The sequence below is a fragment of the Epinephelus moara genome, chromosome 5 (genome assembly GCF_006386435.1).
Source record: "Epinephelus moara isolate mb chromosome 5, YSFRI_EMoa_1.0, whole genome shotgun sequence".
Lineage (NCBI taxonomy): Eukaryota > Metazoa > Chordata > Actinopteri > Perciformes > Serranidae > Epinephelus > Epinephelus moara.
This window is the reverse complement of record NC_065510.1, coordinates 22,309,878-22,332,962: the sequence shown is the minus strand read 5'-3', so window position 1 is coordinate 22,332,962 and position 23,085 is coordinate 22,309,878. Positions and strand designations below refer to the sequence as shown.

General features: G+C 40.9%; 2 protein-coding genes across 8 annotated transcripts in view; both read right to left on the bottom strand.

The window, feature by feature from the left end:
- Positions 1–23,085, bottom strand: part of LOC126390617 (FRAS1-related extracellular matrix protein 2-like) — a 372,466-nt gene that overhangs the window by 14,154 nt on the left and 335,227 nt on the right. The gene's annotated exons all lie outside the window — the stretch shown is intronic.
- The window catches only part of arhgap10 (Rho GTPase activating protein 10), a 60,896-nt gene that overhangs the window by 5,285 nt on the left and 32,526 nt on the right, over positions 1–23,085 (bottom strand). For 3 of the 7 annotated variants that reach the window (XM_050045011.1, XM_050045005.1, XM_050045008.1), the window contains exons 15-21: positions 22,711–22,795; positions 18,856–18,914; positions 17,109–17,214; positions 14,271–14,430; positions 11,644–11,785; positions 7,321–7,486; positions 152–253 (exon numbers count right to left, since the gene is read on the bottom strand). In XM_050045011.1, coding sequence (XP_049900968.1) covers positions 152–253; positions 7,321–7,486; positions 11,644–11,785; positions 14,271–14,430; positions 17,109–17,214; positions 18,856–18,914; positions 22,711–22,795 — 820 coding nt within the window. The remainder of the gene's footprint in view (positions 1–151; positions 254–7,320; positions 7,487–11,643; positions 11,786–14,270; positions 14,431–17,108; positions 17,215–18,855; positions 18,915–22,710; positions 22,796–23,085) is intronic. The other 4 variants (XM_050045009.1, XM_050045006.1, XM_050045007.1 and 1 more) reach the window with 2 other exon arrangements.

Here is a 23,085-nt window from a genome sequence, read left to right as displayed (position 1 = left end):
AGAGTGTGACATTTAGCCAATATGTGAGTGTGAAAATGACTAAACGAAACAGAGATAAAGAGAGGGGTAAAAAAGTAGTCAACTGCAATTATTAAATCCAGTTGGGAGGAAAATAGGCAAATAGTTGAAAGAGAGGGAGACACTGTCTCACCTCTCCTCTGGCTTGTCTTTTTCAGAGGCAGCGGTGGTGGAAGCAGGTTGGCTTTCTCCTGAGGCTCCAGTGCTGGACCAGGAGGCTCCTGCTGCGGGGGCCCTGCAGATAAAAAAAAAAAAAAACCCTTATTCACCACAGATCCTATGGTGCTGTATATTGACTGAAAACACAGCATATTTGCCCTGAACTGACTGTAGCGTGCGTTTTCCCCTCACCTACCACCATGTCTTTTTGATAGAAAACTGAAGAAAACACACAGAAGGCAGCAAGAATGTGGCCCTCATGTTAAAAAATGCTGAACCTGTTGGATTTTTAGCAAAGCGGAGAAGGGGAGATGTTTGCCACGACAAACAGATGCAGCATTGTCAAGTGTTAGATTGTTTAGTATTGGTAGCAACTACTGAAAGTGGTGGTATCAGAGCAACAGGTAAGCTAAATTGAGCAACCTGTTGTTATGGAGACAAGGTGAGAATACATTTCTACACCAATCCAGCACTTGTGAGGGTGGGAATTCAAAACAAAAATTGCACCGGGGTGTAGCGAGGTTTGCGAGTGGCAGATTTCGACACCATCCACAACCATAATTTTAACTAGCTGACTCCAGATGTCACGAGAAGACTGTCAAGTTGAGAATTACACAATCGGAGATGAAGATAAATGAAATCACTGCAAACTTAGGTCAAGTAGAGTCATGAGAAAACATCAACGTGCAGCATAGAAATGATAGTTTGATGATATATCACACATCAAACTTGACAAAAAAGGAACGACTATTCAATTTTATTTCACTCTGCTATGCAGCAGCTATACGCAGAGAGACTCGCACTTTGAATTCTCATGTGTGCAGGCTGTACATTCATTCCAATAACAAGGACAACAGGCTTCCATAAATCAAATAATCCATTCCACTCCATCTGCCAAAAAGCCCCTTCGAGAAGACTGACTCTCGACAGTGGTCCTATATTAATCTGAAAGGTAGTCATCAAGAGCAACTTTGATTTATTTATCTGTAGGTCTAGAATTGAAACTCAAACACAGACATATATTCGACCTTCACAATTTTGAGACTTCTTGTGCCGCATAACGCAAGCAAACTAGGAACATCATTGTAAGATTAACTGACTCAACCCTAACCTGTCAGCCTGTCTAAAGTAAACAGGCCAGACTAACAGCAACTTCTCAGGCGAAATAATTGGGATTGACTGTATCTGTGAAACGCCAACAGGGTGGATTCAGAATGAGGGATGCAAACAGTCATGAATTAAACATAACGTCTGAATTCAGGAGGAATATTCATACACGGGCCAGTTGTTTGCTTTTGTGTTCTGAGAACAACCAGAAGTCAAATTGTAATTCAAACCTGAGAGTGAACCCCATTGATAATATAATTATACTTCTGAATGTAAAGTAATATTAATACATTAAAGCACCAAATGAGGGAATATATTTTGGAAAAATGGTCTTCATGTTCCAGATATTTGTAGAATCTATGCCAGTGTGTTGAAGCTGATCAGAAGGTTTATGGTGGCCCACTTTATGCTGCTTTTTCCTTTAATTTGTCACCCATACGTGCACCTTCAGTTCCTACAGGAATGTTTTTAACTTCTGTATGTGTTAAGTCAAACAATAACACTCCCACACTTTCACCATAAGCTTTATCTTTTACAGTTGTAGCTGTGCTTTACACTGGCTGCTGTTAAGGGCCAACGAGTGTATGGTCGACCTACAGGATGGAGGTAGGGGTCCTGGTAAAGGCAGAGTGGAGCAGAGGAGAGCAGGAGTCTAAGCCAGGCATCCCTCTGTGTTCCATGCCTGCCCCAGGGCCAGTGCTAATACAGTACATAATGAGCAAATTGCTCCTAGCTGCCGCTCCCATAGAGACGTTAATAAAGGCAATTAGAGGGAGCAGCTGGGGAGGGGCTGGAGGTTGAGAGGATGTTGTGAATAGTGGTTACGTTGGCACTGGTGGAAGGGAGAGAGTGAGACAGCCTTAAGGGGGGAACATGGTAGGGGATCTTGTGTGGACATAGGTGAGCACGCAGCACCGGGCTCATGCTTTCATTCCCTCCTCTGCATCGCTTCCTCCCTCCATTTCTTCCACTGCCTCGCTCTCAGTGCGCTTGTCCATCCCCAGCGGTGGCTGTTCCGTTCGGGTCTGGCCTGACTGTGGGTGATTTATAGCTCTGCAGCAGTGTGGGGCCACTGTGGTGCTCAGCTGCTCCACATCAGCATGGGGGGATAGTGCGCTGCAGTGCAGCAAATCCACTCATTAACCTGGGCCCAGGCACAACCACTGTCTGCCTGGGTCACAGCCAAAAGAAGGGAGAGCAGAGGAGCACCAACATTTCACCCACCTGCAGGTGAACCCACTCAGATACACACAAAACACCTGAATGCCATAAAATCAAATGCATGCACGCACATAAAGAAAAGTTAACATATCTCGCTGTTTTTTTCCAGTTGAAAGAGGATTATACAGATCTGTGAAGATCTTTTAAATAAACAGATATCTAAATAATTATAGAATAAACAGTTGGGGAAAATCAGTGAATGCCACATGGCTGCCCTAGAAACTTGTTAAATGTACCAGAGGTAAATGGATTCATCCCAAAATTGCTTTCACAATTATAGCTAAGCCAAACCGAGGGAAATCGTTTGCCATTTCTCTTCAACAAAAATAGCATCAAGCTTTGAATTGCTCATCCGTTGTTTTCACCCATCACAGGCCTAGCTAAGCTTCTTCTGTAAACATGATTAAATACAGTAAATGGGGAAAATTCACTGTATGTGAGGCCCGCATGAAAATCCCTCTCGAGATGCTGGTTTGGTTGTAACAAGTTTATTAGTGACAAGTTTAAGAATATCATGTTGTGAGGAATTTTATAGGCATATCCTGTATATCATAATATGCAAGGGAATTGACATAAATATACATAAAAAAGCATCAAATTCCAAAGTGAGCTGCAACTGAAGGTCTCTTAGTTTATTATCTTAACAATTGGGGTTATCGCCGATTATCACACACTGCCAGGTTAGTAGCACAGTGAAATTCATCAACAAGAGTGGACTGCTGTTTCTCATTACTGCAGGAATTTCACCCTCCAGCATCCAGGCCTTGTTGATCCTGGCGTGAAGCTAACACGGGGATGATCAGGGCTATCAACGGTCTTTCTATTAAAGGAAGAAGGGCAGTGGTAGGATTTAATAGTGTTTCTAGTAGAAAGTGGGATCAAACCTACAGCCAAACTGCCCGCCCAGCCACCGCCAGTTTGGGTGGGCAGGAAATAAGCTCTGATCCACCATTTTATGATCTGCAGCTGTCTGCCAGCGAGAAGCATAGAGTGCTGGAGGTAGGGCAGGGGGAGAGGAAGGCAAAGTGGCCAAAAAATGTAACCTCATTGGGCAGGACTTGAGGCAACAGTACCACTGGGAGAAGCTGTGACTGAATTTAGGGAGAAGAGGAGAAATGAGGCAAGACATCGAAAATGACGGAGATGATAAATCATGCCACAGTCCACATAGAGTCATTGCATGATATAGTGAGTCAGGATGCATTTGCGTATGACCAGGCAGATTTCGCTGCAGCCATCCTGCAGGAAACCAACTAAAATGTGCTGTTTTCCAGGTGCACTTCTGAGCACACCAGAGTGCAGATAATACATTTCTGAGAGTGGCTGGAAGTAATCTAACAGTTGCCTTCCCCACTGCTCCTTTTGGCGAGGACTGAAGCCGAATCCCTGGGTTCCAGGCCAGAGAGGTGCTGTGCTAACAGGTCTCCACCATCTCACATGCTAAGATTTATGAGTGAACAAAGCCAGGGCGACACCCTGTGACATATGGCGCAAGTCTTCATAAAGGGACAGGGGCTGCGGCTATAAGGGTAAACAAGATGAATATCTCCCCAATGTCAATACGATTTACACGGCCAACGCACGGCCACCTGTCTCCCAAACAAATAAGAGCTGAGATTTACGACCTCCTCCTGGTTGCTCCTTCCGTCCTCCAACATGATGCCACATATGTGGGAAAGTGCAAAAAAATACCCGCAGGGGAAAAAAGGAAAAAAAAAAAGAAAAAAAAAAAGGAGTTGGTTACATAAGTAAAATACTGTGGAGCCTTGTCTATCTAATCCTGCAACTTAGAGAAATCGCTTGATACGCACATGCCTACACACGCAGGTGGGCACATACCCACAGAGGTCAAAGTGAGAAAGGAATCACATTGTCCTCTGTCAAGTTGTGAGGTGGATTTGTTTTTATTTTACAGCTCTTTTCAGCTGATGGAGAAGGAGAAGGGGACAGTGAATGAGGAAAAAGTCTATTTCAAGGTGAATCTGTAGACATGACACAGCAGAGAGTCTAACATCTGCAGCATAACCCAATAATTCATCTCTCACATCAGCATTCAAGACAAGCCATGGGCTGGAAACAACAAAAAGGACCAAGGACTTAGTAGAGAGAGTGAGGACAGAAAGGAGAAGCCAGAAAGAGGCAGAGCACCAAACTGTTGAAGCATTTTCCATCCAGTACATTAATTCCACTATCGATTAATCTATTGTCTCATTTTGTATCAACTCGAAAGGATTCAAGAATTGAGATGCTTATAGCTGCAATTCTGAGTCAATTCACAATGTTCAAAAATCGATTCTTGTTTGTTAATAATAGTTTCTCTTTGCTAAATACTCTTTATCAGGGTGAAAGAGATGGAACTGTGCCGCAACCACACAGTGCAGCGCTGTGTAACTGCTGTGATGCTATACAGGAGTAAAAATTTATTCAACCAGTCATTCTACAATGAGGGCAAGATGCATTTCCGATTTAATAATCTCCCGGGGAAGAGGGAACAAGATTTAAGAGAGACTATTTTCAGGTTCTTATTCGTGTGTGCTGATTGTTATTGTGGGGAGAATTTACTCAACATTTTATTCTGCTGCAACAGGAAACATAACGAACTAACTAGCAGTTCAGGTCATCATTAAAGTTACCAAAAATCTCAATCAAATTCCCTCCTAACACAAATTAGATTGCCAATAACACTCTGAGCATTACTACTGTCACTCATATAATCACAATAATGATAATTATGCCATCACAGAATGCAACCACATAAAAACTAACGATCCCCACAATAAAGAAATGGCTTCATACTGCAGTTGTAGTTTGCCTGTGTAGTGAAAGTGCTCTTGCTTGAAGTCACAGCTGTGTGTAGCTTAGTTCCAAACCTATGAGCCTCCGCCTACATCTTCAATATGTTCAGTGACTCATGTAGTGAATGAATGAATTGAAATGAAATGTCTGATTATCAGGCTAAAAACCAGCTAATTACAACATGCTCGGATGAAACACTAGTGACCATGCATGTCAGTGTGATATCAATGATTTGATGGAGTTAAAGGACTCTAAACACAAAGCATTAATTTAGCCTCTAAACAACATTAAAGGTACACTATGCAGGATTGCTAGTTACTGTCTGCTCATCAGCAAAAGCTAAAAACGTCTGATTCACTCTCGTTTGGTGTTTTGTCTTGCTCGATTTGCATATATGCAGCACTGTGTCTCTTGGATGCCTGCTGCTCATGGTCTGGCACCTAGTCGCTAACTTTTTATACAGCCTTGACCTCGCCTGAGTGCAGGGGTACACGCCCATGAATGTTTTAAGCACATAAAAGAGGGCAGAGTCGCACACTTTAAGTGAGTCATAAGTAGGGTTAGGTACTGAAACCCTATACAACCAGAACCGACCTGACTGAATCACACCGCAGATTTTGGTGCCTCATTTCGGTTCCAGATTGTGTGCGTGGCAAGTGTGTGGCGAGACAGAAGGAGAGAGTGCGTGTGTGTGAGTGTGATGCTTAACAGTGACGCTGCAGCAACTAAAGCAGATACTATGAGGTTAAATACATGAATGAGGAATGTGTGTGCAGTTTGTCAGTGAATAAATGCTATAACTCCTCAAGACTCAAGCCAAGTTCCTTGTGTCTTGCCACCTGCTGATTAAAGTGAATGGGATTAGCCCCGAAGTTAGCGAGAGGTTAGCTCCCATTGGAACCTGACCAAACTTACTTGAGGTGGACTGTTAAGGTGGACCAGCTATTCTCGCTGCGGTGACAATATCAGCTGCTCATAAACAGATAATGGAGAAATGTCTGGCTGCTGAGTCTCTCCTGAGTAAGTGGGACAAATCTGGACCACAACTCAGAATTTATTTTGCTGTTATTAGTACTGTGGCAGATAGGCGGTATGGTGATGCAGTGGTTAGCCTTGTCAGCTCACAGCAAGAGGGTTCCTGGTTCAACAATTGGGTGGGGGAGGCCTTCTGTGCGGAGTTTTCATGTTTTCCCTGTGTCAGTCTGGGTTTTTCCGGGTACTCCAGCTTCCTCCCACAGTCCAAAGACATGTACATCAGGTTAACTGGTGACTCTAAATTGCCCGTAGGTGTGAATGTGAGCGTGATTGGTTGTCTGTCTCTATGTGTCAGCCCTGTGATAGTCTGGTGACCTGTCCAGGGTGTACCCTGCCTCTCGGCCCGGTCAGCTGGGATAGGCTCCAGACCCCCAATGACCCCCCAACAAAATAAATGGATACGGAAAATAAATGAATGAATAACTGTAATGGTTAATTAGTGTCAAATTATTGTAGTTGGGTTAGGTTTTTATGTATTATGTGAATGTGTTGTGAATTTGTGAAAAGTGTTTTATATTCATTCATATTTATATATTTTAGTATACTTTTAACTGTTGAGAGGTAATAAATTGTTCAATTTCAAGTTCATATCTGCCTTTGCAATAAAAAATAGTCATTCTTTCACATCGTTGACCTTAGTTTTGCACTTCATTTTGAAAACAAGTATCAGTTCAGGCACCGGTACCATTTTAAAAGTATTGTTTAAGCACTGGTGTCAGAAAAAACCCAAATGAAACCCAACCCTTGTCATAAGTGATGATTGAGAGGGATAACTTCTGTATGAGTCCATACATTTCGTTAGGAAAATCCTGCATAGTATATCTTTAACTGTGGATACTGTGAAAATATTAAATTCCAATATTTCCGTTCCATTTGCAATCCATGAATCTAAACCATACCGATTCATTCATGGCTCTACTCTCCTCACAATCAATAGCTGCACAGTCACATATTGATCTAGGACTTCAATAGTGAACCACTCACCTGGAGTTGCTGCCTGAGCTGAGGGTGGCACTAAGTGGGACATGCTCGCTCTTCTCTGTTGGCACCTCTGAAGCCGAGGCTGACGATGACTGGGATGATACAGACTCATTGCTGCCCATCGATGTCTCATCTGTAGCTAGACTGGAACTATCTCCCACTGCTGACACTTAGAAGAAAGCAAACAAACAAACAAAAAAAAAAGCATTTGTTTTAATTACTTACATCATTTGATTAAGTTTATTCTACAGTAGGAGATTCAGCCTATTCCAGCGTACTGATGATAGCTTGCCTGATAAAACAGCTGAATAATTTATCAATACATAAGGCAATGCTGCATCAACAGGGGATTTTATGAATCAAACTGCTGTCAAAACAGGCGAGACTTACAACCAAGTTTGTATTGTTCATAATAATACACTTCTGCAGTCATAGACAGGAACCTAAGAAACACTGGGGAGATCCAAGCTCTTTTATTTCAATTTTACTGTCAAGTAAAGATCCTGCTTTTGGGAGATGGGAGAGGCACGGAAGCAACTGCTGTTAATGTTAAAAAAATATATAGTTTGTTTGGACCATTTCTCCTTTCTTTTTTTTCCAGCAAACACATATCAAAGTAAAACTGAACTGGTGCTGAGCTTATGGCCTAATCATTACCATATCTAATGACAGTATTTTTACATTCTGGGTGGACCATGTATGCAACCACGACATCACTGGTCTTATGTATTGTATAATTCGCTTGTTGTGTTTTGTTTACCCTGTAATATCAACCCTAATGGAATTAAACTCATTCATTTACTTCTACATAATTTTCCTCTTACCTGTAGTGTCATTTGTCAGCCGGGTGTTGGAGATAACAGCCATAGAGATGTCTACCTTCTCTTGAATATAATGGAACTGGATGCACTCAAGATAATCCACAGACCTTGTTGTGAGCAATTTCATATAGGAACTCGTTTCTTTCTACCAAAGTACAACCGCCAACCATATGACTGCACAGAAATAGCATCTACTCAAGGACAAGAGTCTCCTGCTTGTGACAGTGCGAGATGGAAACATTAATGATGATATGCAAGAGCAGGCAGACATCTCTACAGACGATATCTCCAACACTATGTAATTACCACCAAAACTATCTCGACTGATAAACAGCACCACAGGTGAGAGGGAAAACAATTTTATTTGGGGGTGAACTGTCCCTTTAATAATCATTTAACATGGAATATTTACAGATGTAACATGAGATGAGAAAGACATTAACAGCTTTAATGTCTGTATTTCACTTGGCTCTGTGAATTTCTTGGTTTTATGTCCTTTTGTCAGGGACTTTGTACTGTAGCTCTTGCTGGAAATGTCACATCTTTTTCTTGATAGTTATATAATAAAAACGTAGCTAATAACAATGTGAACACATAGTGAAACGGGTTGCTTATAGTGATGAAACTACAGAAAACTATCACCCAAATCTAAAGCTCCCCTCAGCATTAAGCTTTATAGTGACTTTTAGCTCATTGTTATCTGTCCAGCTCAGATTTTTTCTGTTTTGGTTCATTCTCACCGCTCTCATAGCATTTTTTTGGCTGCAGCTGGCAACTGTTCAGTGACAACGCTCTAAAAATCCCCTGTGTTCACTACCTGCTCAGCACCAAAGAACAGACAGATGACTAGCTGGTGAACACAGTGGAGCATGCAGCAACTGAAGAGCCAGATATTACTCTCAGAAGTTGGTAGAGAACACAAACAGAGCCAGAAACATGACTACAAATGAATAATAATGTTGATCTGTAACTGCTGAATGTGTGAATTGGCTACTATTTGCCAACAAGCTCGCCATATCAACTTATAAGTGTGTTCTTGTTTCTGCTGCACCCAATTAGCCAAAAACAAAAACCAGATATTGCAGGTTCAAGCAAACCCATAACAAATAAACAACTGTTCTGAAAACCTTAACTAAAAGTCATAATGTGTCTGCATTGTTCTCCTACACTGTACTTACTGTAAGGCTCCCTAAAACAAACTCCAATTAATGCATGGTATGTTGTCTTGTCTGCAGGTACATTAGACACATGCAGCATCACTGGTAGACCCACAGGTGCACATAAACACTCTTCTCTCTTTAAAATTTGCTTTTACCCGCTGAACGCGGAGACAACAAAGTTTAAAACCATTATGTAGGACTCATATAAAAGACACAAAGGTTAAAAAAGGATTACGCCTTTCATCCCTGATATTAAACTACCCCATGCTAAAAGCTGCCACGAGGGAGGTAAAGAGAGGCAATCTGGTAAGCAGATTTGGATTCCTTTTGTAATGGCGGGGAAGGGATTTGACTGGCCCTGGATCAGAAATTGCTAAAGTTAGATCGTTTGGGGTCACAAGGTCCTGTGATCAGCTCATCTGATGCACAGGAGAAGCCCCCCATCATGACCCCCCCCCCCCCCCCCCCCCCATTTCATCAGAAGAAACTAAAGTTTATTTTAGGCATTTTATAGAAAAAAACAAAAACAAAAAAACAAGGGCACACAAAGTCAGAGATGCAAATCTCTCCACATAGTAACACAGAGATGAGGTGACTGAGTTCAGTGTGTCATCTGTAGACACTGCTATGGTTCAAAGTGGTCACTAGGGAACAGACAAGCTAATCCTCAGTGAGTGACTGAGTGAGTGAGCCCAGCAGGAATCAAGGGTTCACTCAGTTGCCAGTTTATTAGGTACAACTAGCTAAAACTACACTAATGCAGTCTAATGCAGCAGCCATGCAGCAAATCCGACCTTTATGAGGTTATAATGTTCAGTCTTTTAAAACTTTGTTAGAGAGGTGTTGATTCAAATTTATGATCATCTTGGAAGATGCAGTTTGGGGTGCTGTGAACTGTCTTGTGTTATACAGAGAGGTGTTTGTTATTTAGCACCCTCTCATTGATACAAATGAGGTGTACCTAATAAAACTGGCAACTGAGTGTGTTTTGTTAATCAGCACACAAAAACTCCTTAGTTGTGATCTAAACTTCAAAACTTGTTAATGCAGATTGCCAATTCATATCCTTGATTTACCCTAAATTTGTGCTTCGATATACTTTGAGTATGAAAGCCCTGAGAGGCGAGTGAGAAATAGAAACCTCTGGTGATCCATTTTCTAAGTCTGATCTAAATTGTTTTCTCACCTCCGCTTATAAACTTAGAATGGGCGTAATGAAAAGTTTTGCCAGAATAATCTTTCTACGTTCCTTGATGCTTTTTTTCACCTGTGAAAAAGGTTTGTTAGGTGATTTTTTCGAGTGTTTGCTGTTGTAATACTCACTCTGGCCACAAGAGGCTACCCCATTTTCTACATGCGACTAAAATCATAAATGTTTCCTTCCAGGTGAGATTTAAATTTTCCGCACTCTCTAAACACAAGGTACACATATTGCGCGTTAGCAAGTTATGTAACATAACTGTCATGTCTGTCTTTTGGCTAGAAATGCATTTTAATTGGCACTAATTTCCATTAGTGTTAGCTATATTAACGTTGCTGTACAGAAAACATGAAAACATACTTTGTTTAACACAATTTGCTTGCTAGCTTCTTAACTCTGCAGCTACATCTTGCAGGAAAATAGCATGGACTTACAGATATAAAAAACTAACAAAGCCACAGATTTCTTTTATCTCTGTAAGAAAAAAAAGAGTTAAGCAAAATTCTTGCAGCAATTCTAACTGCAGCTTCTGTATGGACTGAAAATGACAACGGTTAAATGGATATGTCACTTGCTGATTGCTTAAAGCAAAACGAAACAAATCCCCCCCTTTACGACAAGATGTGGCTAACAGGAACACAAAGTTGGGATGAAATGATGACGCAAAACAAAATGGCTGACTATCAGGCTAGCATACATATGGATAACAAATCTAATCTTTAATATTTATTCCCCCCCTTTTTTTTTTTTTTTACAGGGAAACAGGTTGTTTATGATCTGTTCATTTGTGTGCACTATTATTTCAAAAACAGATATTACAAGTTCGGGCAAGCAAGTTATTTAAGAGCATGAATTACTAATTAGCGCACACAAATGATTACCCAAATTTAACCCTGATACATGTTGGGCTCTGTAAATGATGAAATGAAAATGTGAGCTGCATACTCTCTGGATTACGAAGGTAGTTTACATCTAAAGAGGCTTATTACTAAGGTTTATAAAATCATCCTAATTCGTTTTGTACATTTGTATAATGATCATACAACAATCTTAGACTGATCTTATAAGTCTTTTGCTTGGTTGAGTTCCTTTAAGATATCTAGAGGTGTGAAAATATGCAGGTGCACACGTGTATGTCTCTTACCATTCTGAATGTCTAGGGCTTGTGGATTGTAGACAGCCAGAGGCCGATTCTGTCGACTCAGCTTCTTGGACTGCCTTGTGGGAGCAGAGAATACTGGGGCAGCAGGTGAAAGAGGGCACGACTCCGGAGCATCTGCAAAGATCTGAATGCACAATGTGAATACAGTAAGTCTCAACCAAGCCTAAACATACAGTGCAGATACTCAGAGTGTTGAGCAGCAGCAGCAGTAGCAGCAGCATGTCCTCAACTGACCTCACTTAGTGAACGGGTTTTGAAACTCGGAAGCCCTATGTAGTGGTAGATGAATGGAAAAGGCCATTTGCAGCCACAGCATGTGCTCCTAGGGAGAGTCGAGCAGCTCATTGATTGGACCCTAAAAACTGCATGTGAGAAGATTTTGTTTGTGCCAAAATAAACAAGAGCGGCTCCACATGCAACGCAATCACATCCCATCCAGAAATCTGGGTCTGAGTTAAGGTGACATTTCTCCTCGGAGAAATTGACCCACTCTCTGAAAGAGTGGAGAGTAAAATAAACAGGACTTGGGCTCGAGGAGGGCTGGCCAACTGGCGCAGCCTGTTTACACCGGGCCGTGTTTACATATAAACTTCAGATGTGGAGTTAAAAGAGAATAGGGCTGCAGAGGAGAGGAAGTCTCAGCAGAGCCGCAGAAAGGATCACAGACGAGGAGAGGAGGGAGGTAGGGAAGGGAGGAGAGAGAGAGAAAGTGGCAGAGAAAGTGAGACAGAGTGTGAACGAGAGAGGCAGACAGGGAGGAGGGGGCATGAGAGAGAAAGTTTGTAGGAGAAAGGCAGATAGAAAAAGTGAGAAATCTGATATGGCTGAGAGTTTCTGCTGCCTCCCTCTCTCCCTCTCGCCTCTCTCTGCAGATGGAGGTGAATGTAAAACAGAGTCTACTGTTGGTATCTGGGGGTATCAACAGTCTGGAGTGGGACTAAGCTGTGAGGGAAGTTAATGCCTGTCTGTCTGTCTGCTCAACTTTTCCCCTGCTCTAACACGCTGTACTTTCCAAAATGCTCTTGCTGCATTCTAACACTACATCCTTTATCACCTGGACGGTGTTGGATACCTCTGGGTAGTCTCAGCGACTAGCAGTGTACACTGTGTTGCTGGTGTTGTTTTTGCACATTTGTATACCCCGCTGGTTTTCACCAGACCTCTGTATTCTTTCACACCCCATTTTAGATTTGTGAGCTTGGGTGGAGCTATTATTCACACAACACCCATCATCTTCAATCTAATGAAGCTTAAGGATAAAAAATAAATAAATAAATAAAAATAAAAAACTAAAAGCTCCTGGTTTCATCTGATTCTATGTAGAGTGCAGTGCTGCTCAAAACAGATTAGAAAACTAATCTCAAAACCTTTTTCTCTTTTGACACGGACAATTATCCCCCTTTGAGGATTGACACCGATTAATGACATTCTGGGGAGATTACATGATCCCGTGAACTGCAGGTTATGAAACAACTCATATGCAAAATACATTCATTTAGGCAGGCAAAGGACCTTCCAAATATAATAAAACGTATATGATAAATCTACAGAATAATCAGCCTTTTGAAAATGAACAGAATGCAATGTGTTCAATCCTGGTTGGAGCACTTAGGGCTCCCCCTATTGGCCACATAAAAGACTGGATATTAAACTGCTGTCTAGCTCCTCTGCACCTTAACAACTGGGTGAAGGGGTGCACTGTCCTAAGGGTTCAAGTTAAATGTGGTACAAGTCTCATTATCTGAGAACTTTATTTCTGCTCATTATTTTGTAGAGCGAGCAATAAATGTGATACGACAGACAGCCCAGTAAGGACCCATTATTTAATATGATGCATTTTCATTGCTGGAACATTTGCTTGCTAAGGTGGATCTGGTAAGATTTTTATGTGAGTATGTACGAGTTTAAACAGCCTTAACAAACAGGAAACACAGCTGAGAAGAGCTTCACATCCACCCTAATTGAGACTCTGCCCAAATGAAATTCTGGTGTCAGGTACAGTAAAGTATGTGCACTTCTCTGCCAACAGAAACTGCCAAATAGAAACTTAAGAGAAAAAAAAAAAACCTTGCAAACAATAGTAAGAAAGCGCTCAGTGCCAAGAGACCAGGACTTCCAAACATTAGATCTTTTGCTTCGCTCGCACATTATTATCCTTGGGTATCAAGTAATTACACGCCACCCAGGTAGATAAACACAAAGGTGCTGTGTGCTGCTTACTGATGTCATGTCACCTGATTCAGATTTGATTTGGTGTTGTCATTGTGCCTCGTGTTGCCTGGGGTGCCTCGCTTTTAATAAATGCAGTTCTGGATGGCAAGTGGAAACCCAATTACACACAAAATGTTGCACAGACAGAGTGGATCATTGATGTGCAGTCAGAGCAGTAAAGCATCAAAAAAGAGACATTTTGAAAGAAAATAAAACATAACACAAAAGACTTTTTCTCTATTCTTACATATATGGAACTAATTACTTCCACTGCAGGATACACTGCTATGAGTAGACACTTGCCGTCTCCTGGAGTGTTCAGTTTTATGTGTATTACTTTGTGATAATACAGTCAATACTGCACTGTGTGTCTGGCAAATCCAAGTATTGAGTGTTACCTTTTCGTGGTGTTCAATGAGGATCTCCACCACAATGTTCTGGAACTTGAGATCCATGATGGCAGCGACAGTCTCCTCCTGTGGCCTCATTAATGTGGGACCAAACACCACGCCCAGGTTGGCCACGGTCATCAGATTCTGTTTACTGTGAGCCGCCACACTGAGGAAGATAACAACTCGCATTAAATATGTTTCAATCCAACTCACTAACTCATCTTAGGACAGAATAAAACCATATTAAAGTGACAAACCATTGAACACTTGATAGAAAAAGGGATAGATTAAATATGAACAAAGAAACAGGACAAAATTGTACTATAACTGTAATGAGTTGCTACTAAAAAAAAAAGGTTTTAGAAAATGAAAATAAAAGTTAAGTATATGGGCAAACAAATGTCAAGTATGGCTCGCCTGCTGCCTTAAAAACACCCTTGACACACAGTACAGGTTTTCCCCATGCAAACTGTTTAAAGAGGTCTTGCAGCTTCTGGTCTCATGATCAATCTAGTTCCTGGGTCTTCAATGGCTGGTCCGCAACCCCTGGGCAGTCCTTAAAGTTCGAAAGGGGGGCTGCCAAATTATTGCTTGGTAATTTCAGTTTTAATCTTATTCTTTATTCAATTAAAATGTGTCTGAAAATACACATTATTATAAAGCCAACAAATTATTAGCAAAGATATATTGGCCTTTTTATAAATCTAATTTAATTTACAGCACAAAACATTAATGATAGGCACACTGTTACCCATGAATAATTGTGCAATCATGTGAGCTAGCATATGATAAATCACTGTGCCGCACCCATTTTTCTTCACATATTGGATAAATAGCTGTATTGTTCTCCCAAGTGTACCAACATTCTTGTGACCCACGACGGCCGGTTATGCAACTTTACCAGCAAGAAACTATGACATAGTGTCCACCTCAGAAACCGCAGGTGAAACTGCAAAGGGTGAGTATTATTTCAACTGCAACTCAATTATATACAAAATATGTAGTAAGGGGTCCCTGCTCTGTCTCTCTTTTAACTAAGGGGCCTGAAAAATGTTGAAAGAAACGTCTGATCAAGTTGGTAGATTGCAGCCTAAACAACAGCCACACTCATTACATATTACACATTTGCTGTGTAAAATTGCCCCTCTGCTCTTGTTTTTGAAATGTCAATGTTGAATTTCATAAAACTGTAATTGTTTTCTATGACGTTAAAAGAGAGGTGGTCTTTGTTTTAGGCAAGGTGGCCCACTTCTGCTAAAAAGCACTGCAGGAAACCCTCAAGTATGTATTGTTTCTTCCTATAATACATAATTCCTCAATGAGCAAGCATACAGTGAGATGTTGCTATCTTTAGGGATCACTTTAAACCCTTTCTTGATCTTTTTGAGTCGGTGTATCACTTCTTAGTTTTCTTGTTTTTCTTGATGATCCAAAATTTTGTCACAGATGCCCTGAAACCTGCGAATACATAAAGCAGCCACTGCATTCTGAGATAAAATGACAACTAAAAATGGGGGATTTTAGCACATCTTCTGACATTTACATTTTTTGCCAACAACAGTAAGCTGTAGCAAATCCTTGCCAATACCCTTCAGTCCAAACATTAAGTTGTCCTGCATGTACAGTTTGGCATTTATAGTTCTCTGCACTGAATATAACATTAAATCAAAAATGAGAGATTTGTGCATCTAGACTTTTTGAAGTTGCACACATGCGACTGATAAGGCTTTCCTTATCAATTCCAGCAACAACTATGAATACTTCTGGCTGTGGCTATTCTGGTTATTTTAACAACACGGTAATGACATTCGATATGGGGGAATGATAAGTTTTATTCAGCAGATGAAACACCTTCAGCAGATGAAACTTTATCTTCGGAGGTCAAAAAAAGTGGAGGAAAAAAAAACTCAATTTGAAAAAAAAAAAAGTTATATGGACAGGTGAAGAGATTTCACACTCAAAATATGATGATATGCAGTGCATCTGCAGAGAGACAGTTTAAATAGCTTCAAAGGATGCCTTTGAAGACAAAAACATTGGTGACAACTCACATTTATAACATCTCTGAAACCATTTCAGATAGGAGTGTGAAATTCTGGCTTTGCTTCCTTCCCCTGCAGGACATGCACACACGCCAACTTCAGAAAAATATTCGAGTCTCTCCAGTCTGGAGAATTTCACGCTGGATAATCCAAATTCAATTTCAATAGCGCTGCCTTTTTACCAGAGCCTGATTCTGCAGCGGGTTTCTATGAAATAAGATCCACCAGACTTTCACTGCCTCAGGGAAGAGGGATTATTTACTTATCTTCAATTTGCTCATATTTAGTTTATAAAAAGCTTGCTGAGGTAAAACCTTGTAATGTTAGCTAACATTATTTCTTAAATCTTTCTTCCTATCTAATCTCACAAATGGAGTGATGCACAATAGTGGTCTATCCAGGGGTGTATAGAGTAATCTCAAGAGAGGGCTTAATTTGAGAGGTCCATTTCATTTCACTTCACTGGTGGGCTGCACAACGGCATGCTGAACAGGTACAGCAGGCTACACAATTCTTCCTAAAATGACCTATGAAAAGCCCCCCCCCCCCCCCCCCCTTCGAAAAAAAATGTTAAGATGCTAGCGGCATCAATTTTCTTACCCAGCAGTCACTGAGTAGACAGAGAGGAGATAGAGTGACAGCAGGGAAGGGGGAGTGAAGAACGTGGGAGTGAGGGAGAGAGAGAGAAAAAAGCATGTGGAGTGAGAATGAGGAGACAGACAGGAAGAGCAGAAAGAGAGAACTGAGAGAGAGAGGGGGTGGAGATTGGGTGAACTATGACCAAGTAACTATGAAGACTCACTTGGCCAGATGCTTCATGAGCAGCCCGAGGACTTGTCGATTCCTCTCCGGTAGTTTGTGGACCAGGCAGTGGACGGCTTGGATGCGAGACTCTGGACTACCGCCCTCTGTTCAAATGCAGAAGCAGCCATGCACCGGCATTAAACTACAAGGTTTTCTCTGTGCTCCTCAGGTGGCAAAGAGCCAACACAGCTGCGATCGAATACTGTACAACATTAGCAGGCAGCAAATTTAAAGAGATGATGATACACTACATACAGTGTTGATCTGAGCAGTTCACAATCAGAGTTTATAAAGTACAGACACCAAATAAAAGTCACTTCGTGGAAGAAATAAACCCTCTTCTACTTTAAAAGTCCTAAAACACAATTTGGATACATTCTGGAAAACTAATAATGGAGCAGAAGTCAGCGGACCTTTAAGGACACAATGATTGGAGGCTATACCCCTCATGTATAAAGACTGGAGGATGATACATCCCAGTTTAAATAAGTGAAGAAGAGGTGTGAAAGTGATATATGGTTTGAAGCCTCCCAGAATTTGGCAGCAGGGCCCACTATGCTGGCGAAGGAGATAGCTTTACGTTACTGTCGCTACCGTATAAAAGGGTTGTGTTAAAACCCCCCAAGATCATCTCTTAAACATTTCCTCACACATGGGCATCTGACCGCCCACACACCGACACACACACACACACACACATACACAGACACACAAAATATCATTACTATGGGAACGACAAGGATTTAAACATGGAAAAAAGCTGCTTATGGATGCTGTCATCCATCAAAAAAATATTCGTTGCTAATCCATTTTTTCCCCCTCGTTATGAGGGCATTGCGAGCGCCTGATAAAAATGTCAACCTGATCCAATTATAGCACTTGTTGTAATAAGATTCAAGTTTGGCTTGCTTTAAAAACATTCCCCACATAAATGATGTTACGTGGGCGAATAAAAAAAAAAAAAAAGCATGTCTTTCTGCTGTTGAAGGTCACTCACCGGACCCTTAGAGGGCATGCAAATTACAGCATATTTATCATTTAAAACCTTTTAGCTTTAACCTTTAATGGCTTATTTGGCCACACATTTTTAGTAGCAAGTTAAAACAGGTGGAAATTAGATGGAGATGGGAAGTAAGCTCACATGGGATTCTTGAATGGCTAATAAATGTCAGAAACACAGTGTTGTAAAACAGGCTGAAATGTCAAAAATGTATGTCTAAGCCAAAGTCGGCTCAAAGGTTTTTTGGGCCACCGGAGTGGGAAGACTGTATTCACTGGCAGTCGGCAATAGATATTAAAACACAAGACAAGAGTGTCCTTATATATAGCAGTGCAAATTTCTGAATGTAAGTAAGAGGACATAAAAGTAGAGCGTTAAACGTTGAGACCCTTGTCAAGTGTTTTAAAAGTCTAAGGATGAGGACAGCTGTGGATGCATCCTCATCAGCATTCAGGGCATACACAGACCAATAGCTTTCAGACTATGAACACTTTACTTAAGAGGACTGACCACTATTAGCCACTTAAAAGAATTAGTAAAAAGGTTCCAAAGAGTTAATAAAAGTAATTTCACTGTTTTTCACTTGACTGCATGTTTTCAATAACTCACCAAAGGAGAACAAACCCTTGGACCCCAGAGCCTGAAGTGATGTCCATGTCAGACTGATACAACACATGTGTACACTGTTGTTTGATTATAGTCTTTACTCAGATTAAGTGGTGGTAGAGGAGGTGATCAAACTTACTCGCAGGGCTAATAAACTCTTTGTAAAGTCCATAGGTCATCAACGGCTCAGGAAGGCTCCTTCACAGAGATAGTGAGAGAAAGAGAGAAGGGTGGGGGGGGGTTAGAGGCAGAGAGTTGAAGTGAGCGAGGGGGGGGACAGAAATAGCCGGCACACTGTTTTATAGGGTCTGCACACAGCAATGATTAATGTGGCCGGGCCAGGGGATGGAATTAGATGGTGCACACGTTGAGATAACCAAGTTCATCTGAAGGTACTTTCACACTGCAGCTGGCCAGCGGCCAAAGGTACTTAGCCTCAGAGGAAACTGAGGAGATTGACCCTGCTTTATTCCAGCAGGCCAGACACAAAGTAAAAGACAAGTCAGAGCAACACTCAGCATGGTTTAATATAGCATAACAATATGGATATGCTGTGTTAGCTTAAACAGCGTTTAAAAATGACTAAATGTTGCGGTGAGGGTTGCCTGACAAAACACAGCGAGGATCTCCTTTACGCTGGGAGTTGAAACGAGAGAAGGTTATTGGTCCCACAGCCCACAAACTGTTACAAACTGCTTCCTTGAAAAGGTTAAAGCTTAAAATCAGCCCATCACAACACAACGTTAGCCTTGTCATTTACATCCTGATCAGAATACTTGATGGGTAATAGTCTAACTCCTATGCTGTAGTGAACACTTAAAATTACATGAAAAACCACTTTAAAGATTTCATTGTGGCACATTAAAGGGCGCCTCTATTGTATTGTAGTGTATCGTATCGTATTCTTATTCTGTATATTTATTTATTTAGATTTTTATGTCATTCTGAAAGCTTTCCAGTCGTGTCCCTGATGTATTCAAATCTGACAGTTCAAATTTTGGTCTAAGTATGTATGTTTCAGTCTCAAAATGCTATTACCCCAGGCCCCTTCTAAAATCTGTTTTTGTCACGGACCTGACGTAGGTTTGTGCACGAAGTTGTCCTACATATAAACCAAAGTTAGTTCGGTTCCAAAAGTCATACAATAACAAACAAACTAACCGATCACGTTGGCAACAGACCACCAGCTTCCTGTGTGCTGAGGTAAAATTACTGTTTCTGTCAAAGGAGTCTGGTGACTCTGAAGAGAGCAGAGATAACAGCTTCAGTTCTTTGTTGGAAAGGGCTGTCTGACAGCAAGGTGCAGCCTTAAAATAACGTTAAGATAGCGTACACTTAAACTGATGTTGATTTCGCTGAGGTGGTCCTTCTTTCAGCAGGATAAAATGTGTTTTACTGCTGCTCCTGTACACACCCACCAGACTCCTTTGATAACAGTAATTTTACGTTGCAGACCACACTAAGTTACTAGTTATCACTGCAGCTGATCGGTTAGTTTGCTTGTGTTATTGTGTGATTGTCAGGGCTGCATGAACGTGGCGTACATGGCAGTAGGCTACACTGTTTTGCTTTTATGCCCCAGTACTCCCGTCTGCTTCTCCGAACTGGGAGCGTACTGACCACCATCTAAATGTAGGTACACTAACTGGTGATCTATTAATGTGTTTATACAGTACAAATGCAGTTTCACATTGAATCTCTGTTTGTCTTTACCTGGTTACATAAAGGTTTAATAGCACCATGTTCCACTTCAAAGCTTAAATCATCCAAGCTAACTCTCTTCTGACTCTCTGTGCTTACACTATCAGCAAAATCTGCTCTGTAACCTATGTCACCATATTTTGAGCGGGAGTTTCCACTTGAAAAACACAGAAAAGAACACAGATGGACCCACCTTTTAATTAATAGAAGTGAAAATAAAAGGGTAAATTAAACAGAACATCAACAGCTTTGATGTTTTTATCACTGTCAATTAAACTGTCACCAATGACTGAATAAATAGCTGACAGCAGTTTGATCATAATTAATATTTTGCTTTTTCAATTTGACATTTAATTGTTTAAATATCTAAGTATCAGTTTCTTGTGAGTATTTCTTGGTAAGGACAACAGGCAATGTCCAAACTCAGAGTACACAACTTTGCTTTCATTTAAATCAGCAAAGCCAACTCAATTTATTGCTAACCGCACATGTTTACAAAAACAAATTGGCATTCAAATAAAAACTGCCTCAGCTTCTTGCAACCCTGCTACATTTTTAATCTTTGAACTTCACCCACACTATCTGTCAACCAGGAAGGAGTTGGTGAATGTGGAACAGGCATACAGTAAGCAATGTGACCTCTCAAGGAGTTAATTATGCAAAGGCACTTTGCATAATTAACTCGTTTTTATAAAAGACAGAGACAACAATGGATTCAATGTTTCACATGCAAGTGAACAGAGGCTCGATCGTATTCATCAAAAGAGAGAAAGAAAATGTTGCATTAACCGCTGGGGTTCTCTCAGGTCAGAGAAGGATTTGCTTAGACACATGGCAGCTCTGAATAATACAGTTTGGTGGTTTATGATTCAGAAATGATCAATCCAGATTCAGGTGTTTCTGGACTCGTCAAGTTATGTCACATCCTCCGTTTGAATGTGTCAATACAAGGACAACTGAACTTGCATCTCCAGTGTGTTCAGGGTATGGCTGGGTGATATGGAGATCACAATATTTTTGACCAAATACTTTGATATCGATGTTGTAGGGTTGACTATTGGTGTCTGGAAAGTTCAGAATATTACATCACTTTATTGTAATGAAGCCTTTAAAACCAGGGAAAGACAACACTGAGGATATTATGATATCTATTAAGATATCTAGTCTCATATCATGATTTGATACTGATATATTGCCTCGACCTAGTTCAGGGGTCACATTACTCAGAAAGGAGGTTTAACCAAATAGTTTTGTTGTGAGCGACAGTAAGATTTTAAGTAATCAAAAGAGATTATTAGCGTATTAGCAACATCATCAATGCTTACTGGGTAGAAACCAGGCCCCCCAGGAGATGCCCAAGGCTTTGAAGCCAATTTTCAATGTGGTCAAAAAGTGGTATTGCAATTTCTGAGGTTCGTCACATGATGCCACTGGTCCCACAAAGGCTTTTTCCCATAGACTTACATTGGGAAAGAGACGTCTAAAAATCAGTGGATGATTTTTTTTGAGCATCACAACCATTCGTGAAATGACTCCTTCCACTATCAAGATTTAATCCATTCAGTCTGATAATATTTATAAAGTCTAAAAGAGCCATAAAATTAAATTATTTTATCCCCATTCAAGTTAGCCGAGTGCTAAACTGGAAGTCAGCCGCTTGGCAGGTGGAAGTTGACCACTCGGCTGCGCTAGGCCGTGCTAGGCGGCCGTAAGTCTCAAGTGCGCGGGCTCTATGGGCCTGATGATGTGAAGGCAGTGCTCATCACCCGGGTAATTTCAAACCACGGACATGCAGTAGAGAGATTTTGGTTTCATGTACCAATTATATAGGAATTAACAGTGCGCTAGCGCAAATGCTGTATCCAGGTCTCTTAATACATCCGTGGTAGAAGCTGATGGTTTTTGAGCTGCAAGTAAGGATTGTTCCATCACTGATTAATCGACCCATTTTTTCTAACATTTCTGCATGTTTTATTCATGAAATGTTGAAAAATATTGAAAAATGTCAGTAGTAATTTCAAGCAGTTCAAGATGATGCATTGCTTATTTTTTAGCCAACAGTCCTTAAACCAAAGATACTTAGTTTGCAATCATACTTAACAAAGTAAAGAATCAAATCTTCACATTTGAGAAGCAGGAAACAGTGAATATTCTTGTCATTTTCACAAACAATTCATCGACGATAAAATTAGTTGCCAATTAATTTTCTATCGACTGGCTCATTGATTGTTTTACAGCTGACAGTTTACATTAGTTTATGTGTCTGTGTGTCTTCCATCTCACTGATTCTTACCTGAGATAAAGTTTCAGTGCACTCGTTATTGTCTTAACATCCCAGTCGTCATTGGTAGACAGATCCACTTCGTTGCTCTTCTCATCTGAATGAATCACAATCATATTCTTACTGGAAAAGTCACTGACTGAGATAACACAAAGCACCAACTAACTATTGTTATTGCATTAAGCAGCCAAAGAGTCTAGAAAGTCAAAATATGTAATATAAATATGTAACTTGTAATTAGCCATGTGAGGATAAAAGCAGTGCTACCAGCCTTGGGGGTCGAGTCTAGCCCCAGTGGATATGGAAGGAAGTTACAGCTTCTGTAGAGGGCTGCTGGTTCTATACTCATTACAAGTTTAATTAATCCCTCACTACTTCACTGGCTCC